Genomic DNA, 23,340 nt, shown 5'->3' with positions numbered 1-23,340 from the left:
TGAAGTATTTGTATTTATGCAAAACGAAATAAATTTAATGTAAAATAAGTTTAAAATATATATTACAAAATTATATTACATAAATAATAATTTTTTATATCGTAATGTCATTTAATTACATAAAGGTTTCATGATATGCAGTCAATAATAATCTTATCGGAAAATTCTTTGTAGCTTTGTCTTTTAGAAATTTAATATTTTTTTAACATGTTTTAAATATAAATTATTTAGTTGAAAAATCTTGTAACAGTTTACATAGCTTGTTCGCAACCGTTACATACAAAGGAATATAAAGGCATAATGACCCAACAAAACATATATACATCCCAGTGTATTGAGTTATTTCTTGAAAAACAAGAATTAATAAGAAAACGAAAGAAAAGAATACTTTAAACAATTATACAATACAATTAGTTGCGTTTTGATTACAATTAAATTATAACAGTTAGAGATATATTATATCACAGCCTACTTTTAATACGGTCTATGGCGAAACTAAATCTGGCAACAGTGTCAAGACTTTCACTTCAATGTAAATATAACCTAGCTAGTATGATTTTCCATGATTTTGTTCATAATAAAATGTTTGTGATAGTATATTTTATCACAGTAAATGAGATTAAATAATGCTGCAGTGAAACAATTATAGTGCAAAATAGTATATGTACACTCCTAAACAGAAAAATAGCACGCATGTATTATCTTCAGTTCTTACGTCATAATTATGATAATGTGAAAATTGCAAATGGTACGTAAATACGGTCTTGTACCAGCTTATACTAACATGAAAACATAACCTTTATTAACATAATTTCAATGAATTTTCTCAGATGTAATATGAATATACAAAATAAATAGAGATAAAATGATAACAAATTTGCATTGTGTTTACATTTCCATCAGTATTCCTTGAGATTTTAGTCAATTAACGCTATTGTACTATTAGACTGCAGATTTTTGTGCGAATTCATATTTTTAACATATAATTTAAAAAAAAACTCGATAGAAAATTGTTTTACTTACTAAGTATTATAGAAAGCATTATATTTTGGATATTTTATATACTTTTTCATATTGTGTGTATTGTGTGCAATTTTACACTTTTAAATTTCCTATAAATACATAAAAATCTGCAGTCTATCTAATACATAAATTTACACAATGGATTGTAGTAAAATATTGAGTACAGATTAAAATAGATCTTGTTTTGAAAAGACAAAAGTGTTCTATTATAGGAATTGCACAAACACAATTGGTAAGTCACAAAATTATTTATAATTTGTTAAATATATACATGTTATTACTATTTATACATATATAATGATATTGCAAGTTTATTCTATATTTATATTGAATGATTTTTCTGATTCTTGTATATAATGTAGTTACTTAGTAGTGTTTGAAGTCAAAACTTTTAAATATTTATTTTACATCTTTTATTGTAGTTCTTGTTTCTAATATAACAGTAATTTTATTAATAATATATTATACATAGCAAAATCATATAGTTTTCCTACATTAAGATTTTAGGAATTAATAATGCCACTATATATCGCTATATATGTAGTTATAAAATTATAACAAAAATTTAAAATCAAATAATTATCTTTCATGCTCTTTTATTTTCAAGAATTATGAAAGTTTTGCAGTTACATTATTATTAAAAATTAAAATGGTAAAAAGCTATAATGATACTACTAGAATGATACGAGAAATTTTCCAATATTTTTTGTCAGAATAATTGCCAAATTATACTATTGTTTTCTTATACTGTTATAGCGTTTATAATTTATTTATATTGTTTTTTTATGAGATGTTTGTTGCTTATTTTCATTTATGTGTTCACTTAACCTTTTTCATTTGCTATTAATAGACTTGTTTGTTCACATCTCTCTAGCTTATCTGTTTCTCTATTCAATTTTAAAAGCTACAATTTTGTTAATAGTTGAAATTTGCCTTACACATACATTTGTTTAAAATCAATGTAAATATTTCAAATATAAGTACCACACATAAAATGTTAGCCAGATTATATATATTATTTGAGTTATCTTTAATATTCATATATCATTTATATTTATATTACACAATTATAATACTTATATATAAATATTTGAAAATTTATACAGATCAATTTCTCTTTAAAGATGTCAATAACGATTTGTATGTAATCTAATACATATTTTGCTATAAATTAAATTTGTAAAAACAATGTTGCCATGTTGTTCATTGTGCTTTATATGCAAAGAAGACTATATAATCATATTTATTATTATTAAAATATATATTGTAATTGCTAACAATATTTGATTTCATTTTGTAACATTTTATTTTTACTCCATAAAGTAAAAGTTTCAATCGGGAGTTTTATTTTTGGTTAAATTTTTTTCTTATTTTTCGTATTTTTCTTCACGTTACTCTCTGATTCTGTATACTATATTCAAACATATTTATTACATTATACGAATTGCATTCATTTTGATTCTCTTAATTTTTTTCTTGTAATGTTTTTTTCTCCGCACTCACTCATGTTCTCCTATTCTACATGTTTGTATTAACATAAATTCATTAGGTTCAAATCTACTTATAAAATTATAAAATTACAAGAAGTTAATTCAAATACATTTCTTTTTCTACCTTTTCGGTTAGTTAATAATTTATAAATGTAAGTGTGGGTATTTTCTAGTCTATATAACAGTCTTCATCACTATTATCACTTTTATGATCACTTTCTTTAAAATCCTTTTTCTTTGTTTTTCAGCCTTTCAATTTTATTTCTTCTTCAGACCTATCATTCTTCAGATGCTCTTCTATTCTGATTTTAAATCTATTCCATTTTCTATCGCTCTATCTAACTCTACCTAAAAGACAGCGGATATATGTATAAATATATAATGTGCAAAGCTACTTTCTCATGCAAAAATAGAGAATAGCGTATCAGTTTGAGAAGGAAGTTTCAAAAGTATATTGGATTGCTTCAGTCAGAAGAATTTGAATACATACAGTAGTATAATCATGCAAAGTATCACGTGTACAAGAATATTTTATATTTTTTTTATTAGTTTTAAATAACTATTAGATATATTCCTTGTCATGTATCGAAAATCAACTTATTCGCATAATCTGTTTTGTTGTAAAAAAAACATGAAAATTCCCAACTATTTTTTACACTTTTAATTTTTCATGTAAATATGCTACAGAAATATTTGTGACGTTTATGTCATTATCCGAATCAGGACAAGTTAAAAAAATCGCTTAATCACTGTTAATCATCAAAATCAGATTCATCTCATTTTGTGTAACGTTTTTACCTTTGACTTTTATAGCCTGTCTGTCTTTCTTTTTTATTTGAAATTTCATTATTATAACATATAATATTTAAGTTCGTAAATAAACTTATATAGAATTATTTTTATGAAACATATAAACAAATATTATGAATTACGTATATATAATACACAGTTTATTTATGTGTCATACATCCATACGTGTATTTGTTTGTTTATTTATTAATTAAAAATTGTAAATGAATTGTAATTATATTTTAAAAAAATATACAGCATTATATTTAATTTTAGTATCTTAATATAACAAAATTTTGCATTTTAAGCACAGACAATTGCAATATATGCTTATTTTTTATTATATATTTTATTACCAAATTCTTTTCAGGACAGAATAGGATATTAATAATTATTGCTATTAGTTCAATTTTATAATTTACAATGGAGAAAATTTTGGCAAAATTTTCCGATCAGAATAAATTTTTAATGTTGCATTTGAGAGATGATATCTAAAAGAATTTTGAATAATATTGATTATAAGAGAATGATAAATAAATCGTGAATTTTTATGCAAATATATATTTTTATGATCATAATTAAAAAAATAGAACCTATATGGATTATATATACAATATATACAATACAATATACAATATATTTCATTCTTTAAATTTTATAATGATTAGTTTATTTCAAATATTTTTTATATTTTTGTATATATGTGTGAAAATGCATAAAAATCCGCAATGTAGTGATAAGTAATAGAAAATAGCATAATACACAAATTAATACATATTCTATATATAATACACATTTTTAGATAGTTGTATAATATTACTCAAATATTCTTTAAAATATATATCACTTTTGAAATATAAACTGAAGAATTTATCCGATCAGAAATTTGCACGTCAATGAATATTTAATTTAAATAATTAAGTCTATAATTTTTGTAATCTTAAATATTCTGATTTTTGAATTTGTAATTAATTACATGATCAATATATGAAAATAAAATATATACATATGTTAATATTATTGAATCTTTGAATAAAAGCACTAACAATTAATTATATAATTCGTTTTCAATTTTCGTTTCCAGCTCTTCCTATGGTAAATAGATTTGAATAATATGAAAGAACTACATTGTCAATATAAGTTACGTACACAATAAGATTCTACGATAATGCATTACGTTTTCATTCGGATATTTATTTATAAATGAGGTGACATGACATGCGCCATGGAAAATAGGACATAGCAATGGCTTAAAGAAGAAGAAAAGAGAATCGTGCGCAACCACTATTATAAACTTCCGTTATTTCGATGCTCAATACATTTTGTTATATTTTTCGTATGTTCAAAAATTGTTTCTTATCGTTTGAATGTAACATTTGTTGTTCTTTGAAGTACGTGCAAATTATATACATACAAATGTCGTGTTTGAGATTGCAATTCAAATGTCATCGAAGCAACAGAGAACCCGTACTCGATTCAAGGTAATTCGATTTACGCCATAAATACATATACAAGGTTACTTTTTTCAAAATTAAATGTCAATTTATAATCTAATATAAATGTGGCAGTTATAGTAATCTTTATCGCATGTAGTGTATTTGTTATATTTATTTATTTAATATGTATTTAATTTAGAACAATAAAAAAAATGATGTGTGATATTTCTTCTCACAAAGATTATATAAAATAATATACAAAATTAATATTTTTTCATAGAAATGTCCAACATTAATAAAATAAAATATTGAACAAATATTTTTATTATAATATATAATTGTATGTCATATGTGTTTTAAGGTGATAACTCCATTTCGATCACTGGTTCTCTGTGGCAAAAGTAAACAAGAAATGGAAGATTGGTTGAATGCATTAAGAACAGTAACAAAAAATCATACTCAGACAGATTCTAGAATTGCAGAAATGCTTAGTGGTAATCATCAGTGGTATGCAACAAGTCATGCGAGACCAACTTACTGTAATATTTGCAGAGATGCTCTTTATGGTAATTATGGATATTTTATTATAAATAATTTTCTTTATTATTAGAATTAATGTATTTAATAAAATAGTTGTTCAATTTTTACAACAGAAAAGTATATTTTATCGAGGATATACATGTTTAAATTATATAAAATTTTTAATATCATTATATCGTTTTTTTTATTATTGTTATTATATTTTTTTTGTTGTTAATATATGTTTTTTGATATTTGATTTAATATGATACAATAATTTTACAAATAAAACTTATAGTTGTTGAGGTAATTATATTTCTATGATGTTTAACAAACATCAATATAAAATTGCCAAGAGGTAAAAGATATTTATAAAACAATGAAATTGTCCTTAAATGTATCAATTTTTGTAATTCTAATAGTATTTTATTAAGTACTAGTTAATGTATAAATTTGATATTATGTATTATATTATGTTATTTGACATATTATATTATATTATGTTGTTATCTACTATAGATAGTTAATACATATTGACTTATATGTTGTAGGTGTTACTTCCCATGGTTTAAGTTGTGAAATATGTAAATATAAAGTACACAAACGATGTAGCATAAAAGCAATAAATAATTGCAAATGGACCACATTGGCATCTATTGGCAAGGACATTATTGAGGACCAAGATGGGGTATGTGCAAACAGTTGATTAAAATTTTTCTCTTAAAGATACTGACATTTGAAAAATGTTTAGATTTATATTATATATTCATTTTTTATTTCTGTTAGGTATAGAAAAGTTAATATATAATTCCTTTTATTGAAATATATTTTTTATTATGTATTAAAGAAAACAATAATTCAAATAAAAGGAAGATTGAAATAAAAACAAAATAAAAATGATTTTTATTTTTTATGACATTATTTCTTTGAATTAATCGGAGAAAAAATTATAATTATTACAACTTATTTTATAAATTATTTTTATATAGAATATTACTATGCCACATCAATGGATGGAAGGCAATTTACCAGTATCCTCAAAATGTTCTGTATGTGACAAAACTTGTGGCTCTGTACTCAGGTATAACATTAATTTATGGAAAATATGCATTAATTCGTATTTAAAATTCATATTTATTTTCTTATTTTAACTATTTAGGCTTCAAGATTGGAGATGTTTATGGTGCAGAGCTACAGTACATACAGCTTGTAGACCAGCCATAAGTGTTAAGTGTCCATTAGGACCAGTTAAATTGAGTGTAGTTCCTCCTACAGCACTGCATAGTATAGGTGACATTATTTATAAAATTTTCTTAATATATTTAATATTCATTGTTATTATTTTATATAGTTTAGTTGTGATATATAATTATTTAATGAATATTAAACTTTTATATTATTCTGTATCACAGAAGATAAATTTCTATTAGATTGGTTTTATAATATAACGAGTTTTATATAATGCATAATAATTATTTAATAGGTAGCGATGAAGCTTGGGAAGCTACAAGACCTACTGGATGCAGCCCACTTTTAGTATTTGTAAATAGTAAATCAGGTGACAATCAAGGTATTAAATTTCTTAGAAGATTTAAACAATTATTAAATCCAGCACAAGTATTTGATCTTATAAAAGGAGGACCAGGACCAGGGTAAAATGTTTTATATAATTTTGTATAATTTTAGATTAAGCCAATACAGCTTATTAATATTTCTTTACAAATAGGTTAAGATTATTCCGTCATTTCGATCCTTTTCGTATATTGGTATGCAGTGGAGATGGATCTGTTGGTTGGGTTCTTTCTGAAATTGATCGCCTAGGAATGCATGTAAGTAGAAAGTTCAAATAATTTTGTGATTTTGTAAATATTTGCTAATTGCATGATCTTAAAGTATTATTATGTAATGTATATATAAATTCACTTTGAATATGTTTATGCTATGCAGAAGCTGTAATGCTCTGTAGAGTATTAATATGCACGAATATAAAATATGAATATAAATATTATAGTATATTTAAAAATTACAAAATGATTTTGAGATGGAAATAATAAAAAAAGTTTACTTTTTTATCATTAGCATGTTTGCACTTTATTATTATTGTTTTGAATGTCATATTATCTTGCTATATAATATACTACATATCCATATAGGATATCCCAATTCTAAATATTTATCTCAATTCTGGTTTCTTTCTTTAAATAATAAGTGGAAGCATTATTTAGAAAAATTATATGGTTGTAAGAGATATATGTTATGGTGATAACAGTTTCCAGATGTATAAATAGGAGAAATTTAGAAATTAATTTTGCTATTTTAAGTGAAATATCCAACTTTTTATCATCAAATTTACTGGAATGGCAAATTTTAAGTACTCTGTTATCTTTACTTATTAGAAGTATTAAGTTATCCTAAAATACACCATTACTGAGGATTCTGTATTGAATTTTTCCTATTTTTTTTATAAACAAGGGATATATTTACTTGCTTTATGTAATGAAAATTGTATATCGACAATTTTATAATCACTGCATGAGAAAACTTAATATTGAAAGACATTGAATATTGAACAAGGCTCGATATTTAATATGTACTATTATATTTGAAGTATTAAGTACAATATCAAACATGTTTTATAATGAAAACTAATAAATTTGAATAATGATATGTAGTGTATCTAGAATAAAACAACTTTGTTGATGATTTATTGTATTGAGATTAAACATTAAAAATTGATATACCACTATTCAAACTATTGTCATCATATTATGTCATCTACAATCACACAGTTCTTTTGTAAATAGTATTTTCCTTTATTATTTAAAATTACAAAATCATTTGTAATAGGTGGAGTTAATACGATATCCACAAATTCAATTTGCTTAATCTTTCTGTGATTATATAATATTTTAATCTACTATTAGCTAAAAGTACTAGATAAAAACTTTGTTTCATATAACATTAATTTTGTAAATTTTCATTTCAAAATATATATGTTTAAATACAAAGTTTGTATATATAACAAAGAATAAATTTGAAAATTAGTAGAAAAAATATATTTGATTTTTAGAAATCGAATTCATTTTTGAACATTGATAATATTTTGATAATATTTAAGTAAAACTTTAAATAAACAAATCTAGAAGAAGCGTTCCAACAAGTTATTTATAATTTTCTAAATAATCAATAATTTTTATTAGTAATAACTTATTTTAAACTCATTTGAAAATTATTAAACTAAATAAAATAAGAGAATTAATTATTTGTATTTAATAAAATCACTAGTTTTGATAAGTAAGTTTGTTTTGGGTTGGTGCATTGATAATTATTATAACTAATATGATACAATCTTTATAATTGTGAGATCCACAACATTGTTATTAAACTTTCGACTGTTATTGTTTTCGATTCTAAATAATTTTTAACTTTCTTTTTTAATGTCAATTAACGATTTTTTAACTATTTTAAAGAACAATTCATATTTCCTCAAATGTAAATTTGTTATCATTTTTTGTATTAACTAGATTTAAATGCAACTATAAAATTTATTACTTATATTTATGTAAATCAGAATTGCATATTTATAATGTAATATGGAAAATGTATAAGATTGAACAATTAAAATTAGGACTTAAAAAAAATTGAAAGTATAAATATTTAAAATTATTTTTTAAATCCCAACATAGCAATATAAATTTGTAGATATTACAGAAAGACTAAGTATATAATAATGAAAAGCTTTAATATTTCAAATAGCATGGCGTGTCTCTTTTATAATTTTATTTCAGATGATACTGGTGTTTGTGCATTAGGATTCTTTATATACGTGAAGCTTCATTAACTTTATTTGTAGATGGTAAGTGTAAGTTAAGCACGCATTTTTTGATAATTCTTGAATGTCTTGTTAAATATTTTTGTTATTTATATACTATAAATATTTAACTATTAGATTATTATTTACACGTTTTTAATTCATAATTTCATATGGTAATTCTTTTAAATCTTTTACTACATTTAGTGGTCAACATATTCATATTAAATCAATTTAAGTAATTACTGATATTAAAACATACTCTATTATAAAAGCTGTAATTTTATATATTATATAATTTATTATTAATTATTAAACAATATTACATAAAAGTTTAAGAAAGGTATTATGATATAAATTATTAGCTACAGAAGTAGTATAGGCAAGTGATGTTACATTATTTAATGAATTATACATTTTTATTATGATTGTTACCAATTATTAATTTATTATAATTTTAAAACGTAATTATTGGACGCAATAATTGTAAACACAGTAAATTCAGTTACAGTATCAAAACTGTAAAAATACAATGTGTTATTATAGTTATTATATTATTAGGCAATATAAGGTTTTTTGGAAATTGTAAAATTATTTACAGATAAATACCTTAATCACACAGAATAGTAAACAAATAGATAGATATAAAATAGTTATTTAGAAAAAGAACAAAAGTTGAAATGATACTGAGGATTTAATATTTGTATTAGACACTTTTCACTTTAAAACGAATGTTTCGGGAAAAATTTCCAAAAGTTTGTTTCTTATGTTTCACTTATCTTGTTACATAACTCAGTGTAATTAAGAGACTGGAGCAGTATTGGAACCAATGGAATTTGGATTAAAATACAAAACAAATCTTCCTATGATTATAACAATGGAATTAGTTCCTCTGGATTTGGATTTGTAGTGGAATGCTGCACCAGACGATCCAAAAGGTGTGTGATTGATCTGTATAATGTTCCTTATATTAGTAGATTGCAGCTATAGTGATAATATAAGATATAATTGCAGATGATAGCATTGAGAATCAGTTTTACGAACTTTAATAGTACAAACAAATGTAGGAGTTTTACAATTTCTTATCACAGTAACTATCTTATGGTATGCTTATAGGTTGTAATGTTACTTATACTGTTACAAAAGATTTTATGAAATATTTGAAGATAAAAATTGAATTAGTATACATATTTATTTAATTTTTTCTTCCTAATAATTCTTTCAATTATTAACTATTGTATTCTTTTACATATAATATAATGCAATTACAAGATTTTGCACATTTGCTTTAGAATAAATGCTGATTATGGTTTTACTGTTATGTAGATGCCTATACATGAGTTAAGTTAGTAGTTTCAGATGTTGAGCAGCTAGATGCTTATTATTAGTTAAAATTTATTAGTTAAAAATCCAATTTATTTCTCTTATTAAATAGTTTTTATCCAAAAATAATCCAAAATCTGATATAATTGATTAAAAAAGTATAATTCTAAGGTTTAATAATAATTACTCTTTTATATTACAAGTTCAAAATATTTCGTAGTTCAGTGTGTGTTCATAGTTTGAATTTTAATTATCAATTTGTATTTGTATATTTAAAGAATAAAATTCATATCTCTTAAATAAGACATTTTAAAATTCATTGATTATTATAAACAATATTGATAAAATTGATTTTCAATTCTGGATAATGTTTCTTTATCAATTTTTAGGTGCAAAATTGTAATCATAAAATATTTAGTTTGATATGATAATCAATGTATTATATTAATATTATTTATTATATAAAATTAAAGTAAATTTTATTTATGCTCATAATACTATTTGTACTGACATATCTAATAAGAATATATTTTTAGGATTTGTATAAAAGTGTTTTTCAAATAAAAAATGTAACAAATATTAATAACAGATATAAATTATTTTACTGTATGATACATACTTTATGTAAAAATTTATGTAATTTATTTCTTCTATAGACAGTTATTTTAAGTAAATATAAATAACTATATTTTAAATATGTAGTAAAGATTAATAAAAAAAAGACTTACATAACAATAAAAGGAAAATCAAATGATGTATGTATATGTAAATGTATATCTACCTAAATATTGTTATTATTCAAAATGCATTTTAAATTATATACTAAAAATTAATGGAAGCACCTTTATAATTGATAGTAATATCTTTATTATAATTTGTAGTCGCATTTGCAACAAAAGCTTTCTAGGAACATTAAGATTGTTATTTTATACGTAATAAGAAATTTAGGAAATAGAACGTTACTTGCACAGTAGACTAATATTAAATATTTTATAATAAATTTGATATTGAAAATTTGTATTTTTATTATAAGAAACAAACTTCTTTTCTCTGAATGTTTATATATTGCTTTGCTTATTTGCGATGTATGTTGTGTAATAGATAAAAAATTATATATTTAATAGTGCAATTGATGTCTCAATATTTATGTAGTTATTTCATCATATCTGTGTAAAAATAATTGATTGATTTGGCAATATATGATTACATAGACTTTGAGATTTTAAAACATTTATATAAGTATCAATCATTTCTGAATGCATGTATTTTTAAGAACTCTAACAAGATTATTCTTTGCATAAAAATTTAAAATAGAAGCAGTGTCAAGTTGGAGTTCTACCATTGGGAACTGGAAATGACCTAGCACGTGTATTGGGTTGGGGATCTTCTTGTGACGATGATGCTCATTTACCCCAATTATTGGAGAAGTATGAGAAAGCAGGCACAAAAATGCTTGATCGGTGGAGTATTATGACTTTTGAACGTAGCATATCTTTGCCATGTCCTAAAAGTGTTTTAAGTCATTCTAATAATACATTAAAATCTAGCATTATTCATCAATATGAGGATAATGTTGTCACTCATATAACAAATATTTTAGAATCAGACGAAGAAAATGTAGTTTTATCTAATATTAGGTAAGTATTTCATGCAAAAAATATAAAAGTAAATATAAAATCTCTGATAGCAACTAGAAACTGATTCATTAACTTATAAGTTTATAAATAAAATTATTTAATTAATATAAGATTTTTATCATTATCAAGGAAAAAATGTATATATAAATTATGTATATACATTATTTTAATACAATTTTTTTTTTACAGAATTTTATGTGGCACAGTGAAAGATTTTGCAACATATATATTGGAAAATGTAAACTCAGAGGACCAACAAGTGGAAGAAAAATGTAAAATACTTCAGCAAAAACTTAATTCATTTTTAGAAATATTGTGCAAAGAGGAAGGATATCTAACTGAGCACTTAGATGATGCAGATAACATTACTTTAAATACTGAAATTTCTGTTTCACCTGATAATTGTGAAAAAGGTGTATTAGAAAAACCTGAGAAAGATATAACAAATTTGAAAAAAGTTGCAAAAAAGAGACAACTTATAGAAAAGGAAACTGTAATTTCGAGGTATGTTAAATATTTGTTTGTTTAAATATAAATAAAAAATGAGTAATATTTTTATTGAACTTCATTAACTTTTAGAGCAAACAGTTTGAAAAGAATTGTAAGAAAACTTGTGGAATATTCTCATTTGGTTATAGATGATCAGATTAATATAAATACAAAACATGCTACTAAAATAGGAAATACATATAGTTCACTAGAAGATGATACTGTATTAAATTCAATATCAAGTAAGTTTATATTAATAATTGGTTAAAATTTTTACTAAAAAGCCTTTAATGTATCTTATCTTCTTGTTTAATAAAAATATTTATAATGAAAAAATACGTTGTAGATAAAAGACAACAATTGGATATCCCTGGTTTAAGAGTGGATCACGTTGACAATTTATCTGTAGGACCATTAATAGAATCTGTAAGAAGCGCAGATAATTCAACATGTACTAGCCCGGTGCCTAACTTGGCATCTTTGAGTCCAATACCTGATCTTAGGAGAGATTCTCAACCAGAGGAATTATTGACATTACCTGCACCTGATGGTTTTGCTGATAGTAGACGAAATAGTGAAAATTTACCGCAAGAGTAAATATCATTGTTTTTGTGTGATATATAAATTATTAACAAAAATTAAGATCAATCTTTCTTCATTATCTACTTGAATATAATATAGAAAGTTACACATATTTTGAATTCAAAAACAAATTTTATGATATTTTGTCATTTTTCTTACATGTTTACAAATTTTTTTGAAAGATTATATTTTACAAATTAAAATAAAGCTTCTAATTTAAATAAATGTTATGGAAAATACAGAAACAGTAAAAAGTTTATTGGATTTTATTTTCAGTTCATTTAACTTTCAACTGCCTACAGCTCAGTCTGTGTCTTTGGATAATGAGCAAGAAGCAGAAATACCTGAATCTAATGACCAACAAATATCTGACTCTAATAATATAGATATTTCTTCAGAATTTCAAATTACTGTTACAAGAACTACTTTTGACACAAGTTCACCTTCAGAAGATGGAACTACACAAGACATTTCTTCTGATATAGATTCAATTCAATCACCAGAAGAACACGAACAAAAACTTGAATATAAAACTAAAATGGAAGTAACTAAAGGTAGTTAGTTTTAAGTTAGTAATTAAGTAGCAGTATTATTAATATCAATATAATAATTTCTAGTTCTTGGATAATTGGATCATTTTAAATTCTATTTTACATAATGTATGATGATACAAATTTCTTGTAATTAGAATTTTAGTTATTTTGTAACATTTTATTTAATATTTATATTAGAAATGACGTTATTTTATTAAAATTATTATCATATTTTAATTTGTAATATAGCACTTTTTTATATATAAAATATATTAATAATTTATATAACTTTATAAATGTGAATCAGTAAATCAATGAGTGAATGAATTAATAAATCAGTAAATGTGAATTCTTTTAAATGATAAAATGTTATAATTAAAGTTATAATGAATACTTAACAACAACATTCGTACGAATATTTTCAGAAGATGTAAATTGTACTTCATTGGTATTTATTTCAGGATATATAGATAGTGATGCATTTGATTCTGAAATTAGGCACATTGATTCTCCCGATAATTCAGAAATGGTCACTAGTGAAATACAAAATTCTGAAAGTTTAGTAGGGCAAGATTTGACTAGTATAATAAATGGAGAAGAGTATGATTCTGTAAGAGAGTACCTAGAAAATGAATTAGAAAATACAGATTTTACAAATGAAATTGCTAGACGATCATTTAAAAAATCAACAAAGAGTTCTACTGTTATAGAAATAGAGGTAATTATAACAAAATTAATACTTATTAAGTATATATTTATAAAGGAATCTTCATTATTTATTATTTTACTATATTTGAATTTATACTTAAATATTTAATGAATATTTCCGTTAGAACAAAATTAAGTACAAAGCGGGATCAACAGAACAGAATGTAAACGAAGCGAATAAATTTAAAGATTCTCAAGATGCTAAAGCATCTGATTTACTAAGCCCTGTATGTTGCTTTACTGTATCTTCGGAAACAACTCCAACAAACGAAAAACCTAATAACTTTCCAGCTACAATAAGTGTTATAATTAATCCTCCCAGTCCATCAATGTCGATTGAAAGTCAGCACGATTCAGATGTAGAATATAAAATGAATCCTTATTTAAGACGACACATTGGTGAAAGTATGGAAAGATGTAAGTTAATGTTTTACACTTTAAATAATTTAAATAATTATATACAAATTAGCATGTATTACTACTACATATGCGCGTGCGCGTTATTAAATTTGATAATAGTTATCCAAGTAATCAAAAATTACTACATTATTGTAAATATTTTGTTTTAGAAAAATTCATAATATCGTGTAACTTTTATCATAAATTATTTATTCAAATCTAATACATATAGCTTTATTTTATAAAATAATTATTTTATAATTTTGTAATTCATTAGTAAGTGTAGAACTACCAGAATCGGGTTTCTCTCCTCAAGCAACTCGTCGGATTAGCAGCGGAAGTTTGTTAAAAGCGTCAGAAGTTGTTTCTTTAGCTGCTACAGCTGCTAGATTTGGTGGTTCTAACGCAAGTTTACGTCACGAAAAAGTGAAATCTGTTGAAAAAACAGAAGATGTTAAAAAGCTACCAATTATTAACCCATTAGTTCGGTTACCTATGTGGCCAAGTAAGTAAATATTTTAATACTTACGTAAAATAATGTTTGTATATAATAAAATAAATGTTATAATTTAACTATAATGTAAAATAAAATTGCAAAATTTGATTGCTGTCTATAGAAACGTAATATTTTCATATAAAATTGATAAGAAAAAATTAAGATTTTTTAAGTAATCTCATTAGAATTATGTGTATATTGAACATATAACTTTTTTTATTATGTAGTCAAACGTATATTATTTGCTTATCCAGATTTATTATTTTATATCTTTGTAGACGTCAGCGGTGGAACAGGACTTATTAGTCAAGCATTACTTGCAAATGCAGATGCACTATGTGCTGCTGTATCACCATTAATGGATCCTGATGAAACATTAATGTAAGTTGTATGTTTCTTGCTATGCTAATTTTATGCAATATATATACATAATATTATGACTTTTGTTCATGCACTCTTCAACAACTTCTTACCTAATACATAATATCAATTTTAATAATGAAATTTTCAAAATGTGTATATTGAGAATTAACTTGAAACTAATGATACAATAATGGAATCTATATTATACATTAATGAAATAAGTAATTTGCAGTCAAAATAAAAAGAATACATTAAACAGAATATGACGCATAAAATAGAATATCATTTTTCCAATTTCGCAGGGAAGGCTATTTTGAACGTTGTGTTATGAATAATTATTTTGGAATTGGCATAGATGCAAAAATTAGTCTTGATTTTCATCATAAAAGAGAAGAACATCCTGAAAAATGTCGTTCACGAGCAAAAAATTACATGTGGTATGGTGTATTAGGATCCAAACAATGGTTACAAAAAACATATAAGAATCTTGAACAAAGAGTACAATTAGAATGTGATGGTCAACGGATACCATTGCCTTCATTACAAGGAATTGTTGTATTAAACATTCCAAGGTAAAAATACAAAAATAAAACATAAAAAATAAAATGTAAAATATTGTCATCAACATTCCATACTTATAAAACTATATTTGTTTAGCTTTATGGGCGGTACAAATTTTTGGGGAGGAACAAAAGAAGGAGATTTGTTTTTAGCACCTTCATTTGATGATCGTATATTGGAAGTCGTAGCTGTATTTGGTTCTGTTCAAATGGCTGCATCACGATTAATTAACTTACAACATCATAGAATTGCACAGTGTCAAACAGTTCAAATTAATATTTTGGGTGATGAGGGAGTACCTATACAAGTTGATGGTGAAGCTTGGATTCAACCTCCTGGTATTATACGTATTATACATAAAAATCGTATGCAAATGCTTTACAGAAATAGGGTAAATAATTTAGAATTATATTACTTTAGTATTACAATAATAATATATATGTAGTATAATCAATATCGAAATGTAGGCACTTGAAACATCCTTAAAAACATGGGAGGAAAAACAACGCAATACACTCAATGCAATATCTCAGTCAGCATCTACTTTGAGCAATACACAATTGCAATCACAACCTAAGTTTCTACAATCACATAAGCCATCATATTTAAATGATGATGAAATGTATATTCTGTTGGGATTTATCGAAGTAGTTACAACTTTAGTTAAATGGGTCAAACTTCTCATTATATCACATCCAAGTTTGGAACCAGATTTGTACCAAGTTGCAGCACGAACAGCACAAGCTCTTGAACAAGTTCATCCAGATGGAAAAATTTTGCAAGGAGTAAGTATAGTGTATTATTTCATACTATAATTCTTACTTATAATTTTTCTTAAACATAAATAATGCAAATGTTTTTATATTTTTTCCGATAATAGTATTCTTTTAGTATTATTTTATTATAATTAATTTACTAAATATATTATTTAAAGAACTATTATTCGTTGGTTATTTATTTAATTTTAGTATATAAGTTAATTATATTATTTCATTATCGATATTATTTACTATTACAAATTTTTTTTATATACTCATTTCTAATAAGACATATTCATTTCATTTCAACAGATTAATTTAAGACCAGTAGTAACAGAATTGGTGTCAAGTGCAAGACAACTTTATGAAGACTCATGCGAATTACTCAGAGATAAAGCACAGAGTCTAGTAAGCACATATTTTGTATACATTTATCATGATTAATCATTAATATGATTAATCCTTCCACAATTGTAAGTAGTCATTATAATGGGTTGTATAAGATAATATTATGTCTCCCCTGCTAAGCACTGGCTTAGATCAGCTATGGTCGTTGTTAATATCACTAAAGTATTTTTAAAACTAGTTTAATTTATCATTCCTGATACAGAACAATCAAATTTAATTTTGTAATTCCTCTGAAAATACATACAGGAGCATGCAAAGACTTTGAGTTTGCTATATAGCTTATGACAATTAGTACATGAAGAGCTAGTAGTGGAAGGGTTAATTTTTTTATATCCCTTTTGATATTTCAGTAATAATTTTCTAATAAAAAAATTTATATAATTCAGAAATTACGGGAAGACTTAGAAAATAAACTATCATTTTCTTTGGCCAGTATGGAACAGGAATTAAAGAAATTTACGTTTGATGAAGGAGGTACAGGATTAGTATATTTACAAAACTTACCATCAGATGAGCAGGTATAATTCTCCGTTCATATTTTTTAATTTGTAATATCTTATCTTTCTTAAATCTTATGCAGAGTGAACTATTTAATGTGGTCACTTCTATTGAGTCTAATCAAAAAAATTATTGTCATAAATGATATACGGTTTCAGAAGATCTTCAAGATATTACAATTAGATTTTTTCTTTCTTTCTTTAAATAAATTGTCAAGATCACTTTCAATCTTTAATACAACTTTACATCTATTATCTATGACAAAAAGTTTTAATTGGTCTACTAATAATAAAAATATTTAAAATGATCACATGAATTGGTCCTGCTCTCTATATATAAATATAACTTATATGATTACCATATATGCAATCCAAAAATATATATTAGAAATGAACGTTTTACAAAAGTACCTTTGTATAGGGAGATAGAAAGAATCGTCATAGAGGTTTGTTCTGGTTAAAGTTTCGACGTTCAGGGGCTAATTCTGGAGCACATACTATTCGAGATCAAGTTACTACATGGAGTGTAGAAGAAGTGTGTTCCTGGTTGAAGAATTTACAGTTGACTGAATATAATGATCACTTTGTTTCTCATGATATACGAGGTAGGGAATTATTATCATTAGCCCGTAGAGATCTCAAGGAACTTGGTATTACTAAAGTAGGACATGTTAAACGAATCTTACAAGCTATCAATGATCTAAATAATTAGGTATATAATAATAATAATTTAAACATTTAAAAGTATAAAATATACAATCAATAAAATAATATGTTATGCCAGTTAATAACTATCTGGATGCTGTATAACGTAGGTTTTGAATTACATAGATTGTTTAAGAAGTAGGACAAGGATTGTATCCTTATAATTAAAAATTTTACGTAACAGTAATATGTAATACAAGTATAACACAAATATTCTAATAAAAAGGGCACTTAGTGTGACACAGCAATGTTATAAGAAAATTATTTTCTGCACTGCTGTATATGATAAAATAATATTACTTGTGCCAAACTGTTGAACTGGTTTTATGTCAAAAGACAAATGTTTATATAGGAATTATAAGGAAAATATTTTATCTTTAAAAAAATACAAATATGTTATAGTCATGTCTAATAAGATATATTTTAATGCAATTCCTATTACAAAATATTATTAGACATGAGCATAGCATTAATAATGCATTTATTAAACAAAAGATTTAAACAGTGTAAAAATTCATTAAACTATAATTTAAGTTATATTTGTTCCTTTGTAGAATGTACAAAAGAAATTGAAGACTTTGATAATCATATATATTGATGTAAATTATAAGTTTGATGATATGTATTATATCATTGTTTGTTGTTTTTTATATTTGATACACGTTACAACTTAGGGTTTCAGCTAAGTTTGCTTACAACAGTATTAATACTACAGTATTAATACTGTAACAGTATTAATATTAATTTGAAAACTACATTCTAAATTTAGATATGGAATAAGTATTGTCAATTATATAAATAATTTACATATGTATATTCAATTTACAATTTATATTGTTTTACTCTGAGTTTAGTTTCCTGTGCAAAAAAGTAGAATGTGTATGTATATATATATATATACAACTATGTTTAAGGAGAAACTATATTTATTACAATAAGTATTGAATGACCTTCTAATCTTTGAAATGAAATCGGTGACAGAAACTAATATAATTTAATATTTTCATATAGCACATAGAAAGCATTTCTTATCTTATTTGATGCTGCAATTAAACAATAAATTTTAAGCAATACTTACAAAACTATTGAGAGATATGAAATTTCTGTAATAAAATAGCTGTAATAAAATACAATTTTCGTTATATATATATGTTATTATACATATTAAATTTAATGAACATGGAAAACTACATATATTAAATTGTAAGATACAGCAAAGATAAAAGATGTTATTATGAAAAATTATGCTAATAATTTAATTACAATACTTTAATAAAAATTACAATATCCATTAAAAAATTATTTTTTACAGTTAATACACATATATATACTGACATAAAAAAATAATTTTTCATATATTATATATAATGTATTTATTACAATCTTCTTAGAATTGTTTATATTTGTATAAAATTAAAAAAGTTTTCTATTGCGTAGTTTATAAAATATTTCATTTTTTAAATTCTTGAGTATTAAAAGATAAAAAGCAGTTCACAAATAATGACTGATGAGTATACGAAACTGCTGGAAATTATATATTGAAAAAAATAAATAACAAACTACTGTATGTGCTATGTGTACATAAACTGTAAAAAATAATGTAAAATTTATACAGTACTGTGAATCATAAAACTTACAACAATTACATGTTTATTTTTGCATTATGATTATACCAATTACAATTTAATAGTTTAAAACAATGTCTTTGTATTTATATTATGTACAGTTAAAATTATATGTGCTGTAAATTTTTATCTATTGATAAATTATATAATATTATATATAGTATATATACATACACATATGCACAATCAAACAAAATATTATACATGTATACAAAAATAACACACTGTGTACATAAAGTGCTCTGCAATTTTTTTATCACATTTAAATTTCTAACTAAATTAAAAGATATCTAAAAAAGCATCTTTAACATAATGCAACATGAATAAATGAAAGTGATATTTAATTTCTATGATCATATTATAACAGTCTTGAAATAAACAATGATTAGGATGATGATGATAATACTGGTAATGACAAAGAAAAATGTACGTCACCTGCCAATGGCAATAAAAATATCATGTACAAATTTATTGAGAAACTGAGGAAACAAGTTTTTTAAATGTACCATAATTTCAATGTTGCTATGTTAAAACAAGGCTGATGTAACAAAGAAATAAAAGAATGTGTTTAACACGCGATTGACAATTAAACCTTACAGATATATAAGATTCACTTAAATATTATATTTATTAACTCGATTAGGGATTAACTCAATTTGAAATAATTTCTTATACATAAGCTTGCGAAACTAATAATATTGTAGTTAATAATAATAATTTTAAATTTACAAAAGCAAAAAAACAAACAATTGCTATCTTTCAGAACTGCCTCTAGCTGAATTGTTCAGACATTTAATATCTCCTTATTACATTATCTTTGGTCATATTCTTCTTCATTCTTGTAAATAAGAATAATGAAACTTCAAGTTATATTAATCAGGTATTAATTCCTGATCTCGAATTTATTCGTTTTATAATTCACGACAGATACACAATACATTGATATCCAATTCTATCCATATTAATGCACGTGCATATTCTGTTGATATATGTCTGTATGTATATTGTATCATATTCAGTTAAAAATGGATATGTAATTTGTGTGTATAAATGCGTGTTCGGTTATACGTATGTAGAGCCGTATATGTATTTACGTGTGTGCGTCTCTTTTGAATGTCTTTTACACACATGTATTTGTTTATATAATTTCAGCATTCATTATATTATTATACATTACGTTGTATTATGTAATATCACACTATTATTAATTTTAGGAAATTTTCTTAATATCTTAATATCTTATCAGTGATCTCAGTGTTCATATATTTCCTTTTATCTATTTTTCATAACTTTTTTGTTAATACAAGAAGTATTAAATTACTAAACTATGTATTTACATCTGCAAAATGATGATTTAAGAAATATTTTAAATTTCTATATTATTTATTCACTATAGAATTGTTGAGAATATTATATTTTATATGATTTATTAGTAATAATTACCATCTACATAATTTTGTAGAGGGTATGCTCATAATTATTTCCTATTAAATTTTTTATTGTAATAATATATATATATATATCATTTTTCAAATAAAATTATATATATATGCATACTTAATACATACATATATGATGTATTAAATATATTGTAAACATATAAAAAGTAGCAAGTATACAAAGTATACAAAGCAAAGTATACAAAAGCAGATGTGTTTACATAGTTGTAATTCGAAATTTATAGTTATGCAATCACTAAATCTTTTTTATTAAATATTGTATGTCTATTCTTAACAATTTTACCTCGATTAATAATTTACTAGTTTTATTTGTTTTAAAATCAAGATGAATATGTTAAACTTTAATCTATAAATGTTTTCAATCTATAAATCAAACGTCTTGAAGATATTACAAAAATATTAAAAAAATTTTTAATAATATATACTGTTACAATTCCGGGTGTTAAATTTATTTTTACAAATAGTGATTTTTTTATTGACAATATGCAACATGAGTGAATACTTCAATATATTATATGATGAATGGGAAACAATTTCTTCGATAATTCTAATGTTATTTCTAACAATGTGAAAAAATGGAAATGTTACATGTTCCAATCCATTGACTCAATAAGTAAAAAGAAAACAGTTAAACTGTTCCTCAATATTATATAACCATCTTTTTAGGATATGAATATTAGAATAATGTTGTTAATGATGTAGATGTGAAACTTTTTTAAAGTATATAATTTAATGTAATATTTTGTTTATTATGCTTTGCTCTTTCAAATATGCTCAATTTATACCACAAAACTACACTAATTCTTCCATATATATAAATTTGCATTCCAGCATAATAAATCTGCAAGGATAAAAGTGCCTATCTTAGATTTTCTAATCTCAAAATATATGAACAGCATAACTTAATTGGCATTATATTATAATTTTAAAATTGTCTTATGCATTCCAAATTTTCCATTTAATATTGTAAACACTGAATTATAAAAATAATTTGCATGTGATATTTGTTTAAGATTATAGTAAAAATTATAACTTGTATTTGGGTAATAATATTATGATAGTATTATATAATGTTAGATATTCAGTTGTAATTTTATACTTATACTTAATTTTATATTTATATGTATACCTAATATGTCACAAAATATTTAGTGAGAATAAATTATATAACAACTATTACGCACATATTACACGATAAAACATATTCAGAAAGTATGTACAATTTAGAGAAAAATAATTTAAAGGATATATAGATATAATTATATCATTTTAAAGTTTTATTTAATCAAGAAAATACAATACAATGTAGAAACTTCCTACTGGTAGAACAGTTTTGTAGCATGAAGCTAAGGATCAAACCATGTTATGTTTGGATCAACTACTCTTTTAAATATATTTACATTTACGTAAAGAAAAATTGTTCTCATCTTATACATTGTTTCAATAAACTAACAACTAGTTTATTATTGATAACTATCATAAAATCAATGGATATCTACTTTAGCAAACTTTCTTCATTTACAAAATTTTTCATATTTCTTTCAAATATATACATTTTTGATCTATTTAGTTCATTCAAATTTTTTTGTTTTGTATTATTGATGTATATTAAAAAATATAAAATTAATTTGTTTTTCTATCAGAAAATGCAATAAGAAACATAAAATGTTTCAAAATATATTCTTATACATTATTATATGCAAAGCTGCATAAGAAACTTCAACCCTA

General features: G+C 23.6%; 1 protein-coding gene and 1 long non-coding RNA gene across 9 annotated transcripts; one reads left to right on the top strand and one right to left on the bottom strand.

Moving 5' to 3' along the window:
* Positions 1 to 314: 314 nt before the first annotated feature.
* Positions 315 to 19,488, top strand: LOC100651472 (diacylglycerol kinase eta). 8 transcript variants are annotated; one of them, XM_048409116.1, is made up of 25 exons: positions 1,114 to 1,255; positions 4,387 to 4,783; positions 5,100 to 5,304; positions 5,809 to 5,945; positions 6,247 to 6,338; positions 6,417 to 6,547; positions 6,741 to 6,909; positions 6,984 to 7,086; positions 9,111 to 9,113; positions 11,706 to 11,851; positions 11,939 to 12,028; positions 12,218 to 12,532; positions 12,608 to 12,759; positions 12,864 to 13,110; positions 13,376 to 13,653; positions 14,094 to 14,350; positions 14,466 to 14,757; positions 15,017 to 15,244; positions 15,514 to 15,616; positions 15,901 to 16,170; positions 16,256 to 16,550; positions 16,627 to 16,944; positions 17,230 to 17,325; positions 17,712 to 17,843; positions 18,244 to 19,488. In XM_048409116.1, the coding sequence occupies exons 2-25, from the start codon at positions 4,745 to 4,747 to the stop codon at positions 18,532 to 18,534; spliced, it is 4,389 nt and encodes a 1,462-aa protein (XP_048265073.1). In that variant the 5' UTR covers positions 1,114 to 1,255; positions 4,387 to 4,744; the 3' UTR covers positions 18,535 to 19,488. The 8 variants fall into 8 exon arrangements, with proteins under 8 accessions (XP_048265070.1, XP_048265072.1, XP_048265073.1 ...); XM_048409113.1 differs by lacking the exon at positions 1,114 to 1,255 and adding an exon at positions 315 to 748 and having other exon boundaries at positions 11,706 to 12,028; XM_048409115.1 differs by having other exon boundaries at positions 1,113 to 1,255; positions 11,706 to 12,028; positions 18,286 to 19,488.
* Positions 2,522 to 4,459, bottom strand: LOC125385745. Its single transcript, XR_007225326.1, has 2 exons — positions 4,349 to 4,459; positions 2,522 to 2,861 (listed from the first exon to the last, which is right to left on the bottom strand). It is a non-coding gene; the product is annotated as an uncharacterized LOC125385745 (long non-coding RNA).
* Positions 19,489 to 23,340: the final 3,852 nt, after the last annotated feature.

Source organism: Bombus terrestris, chromosome 10, assembly GCF_910591885.1.
Source record: "Bombus terrestris chromosome 10, iyBomTerr1.2, whole genome shotgun sequence".
Taxonomy (NCBI): Eukaryota; Metazoa; Arthropoda; class Insecta; order Hymenoptera; family Apidae; genus Bombus; species Bombus terrestris.
This window is presented reverse-complemented; position numbering and strand designations above follow the sequence as displayed.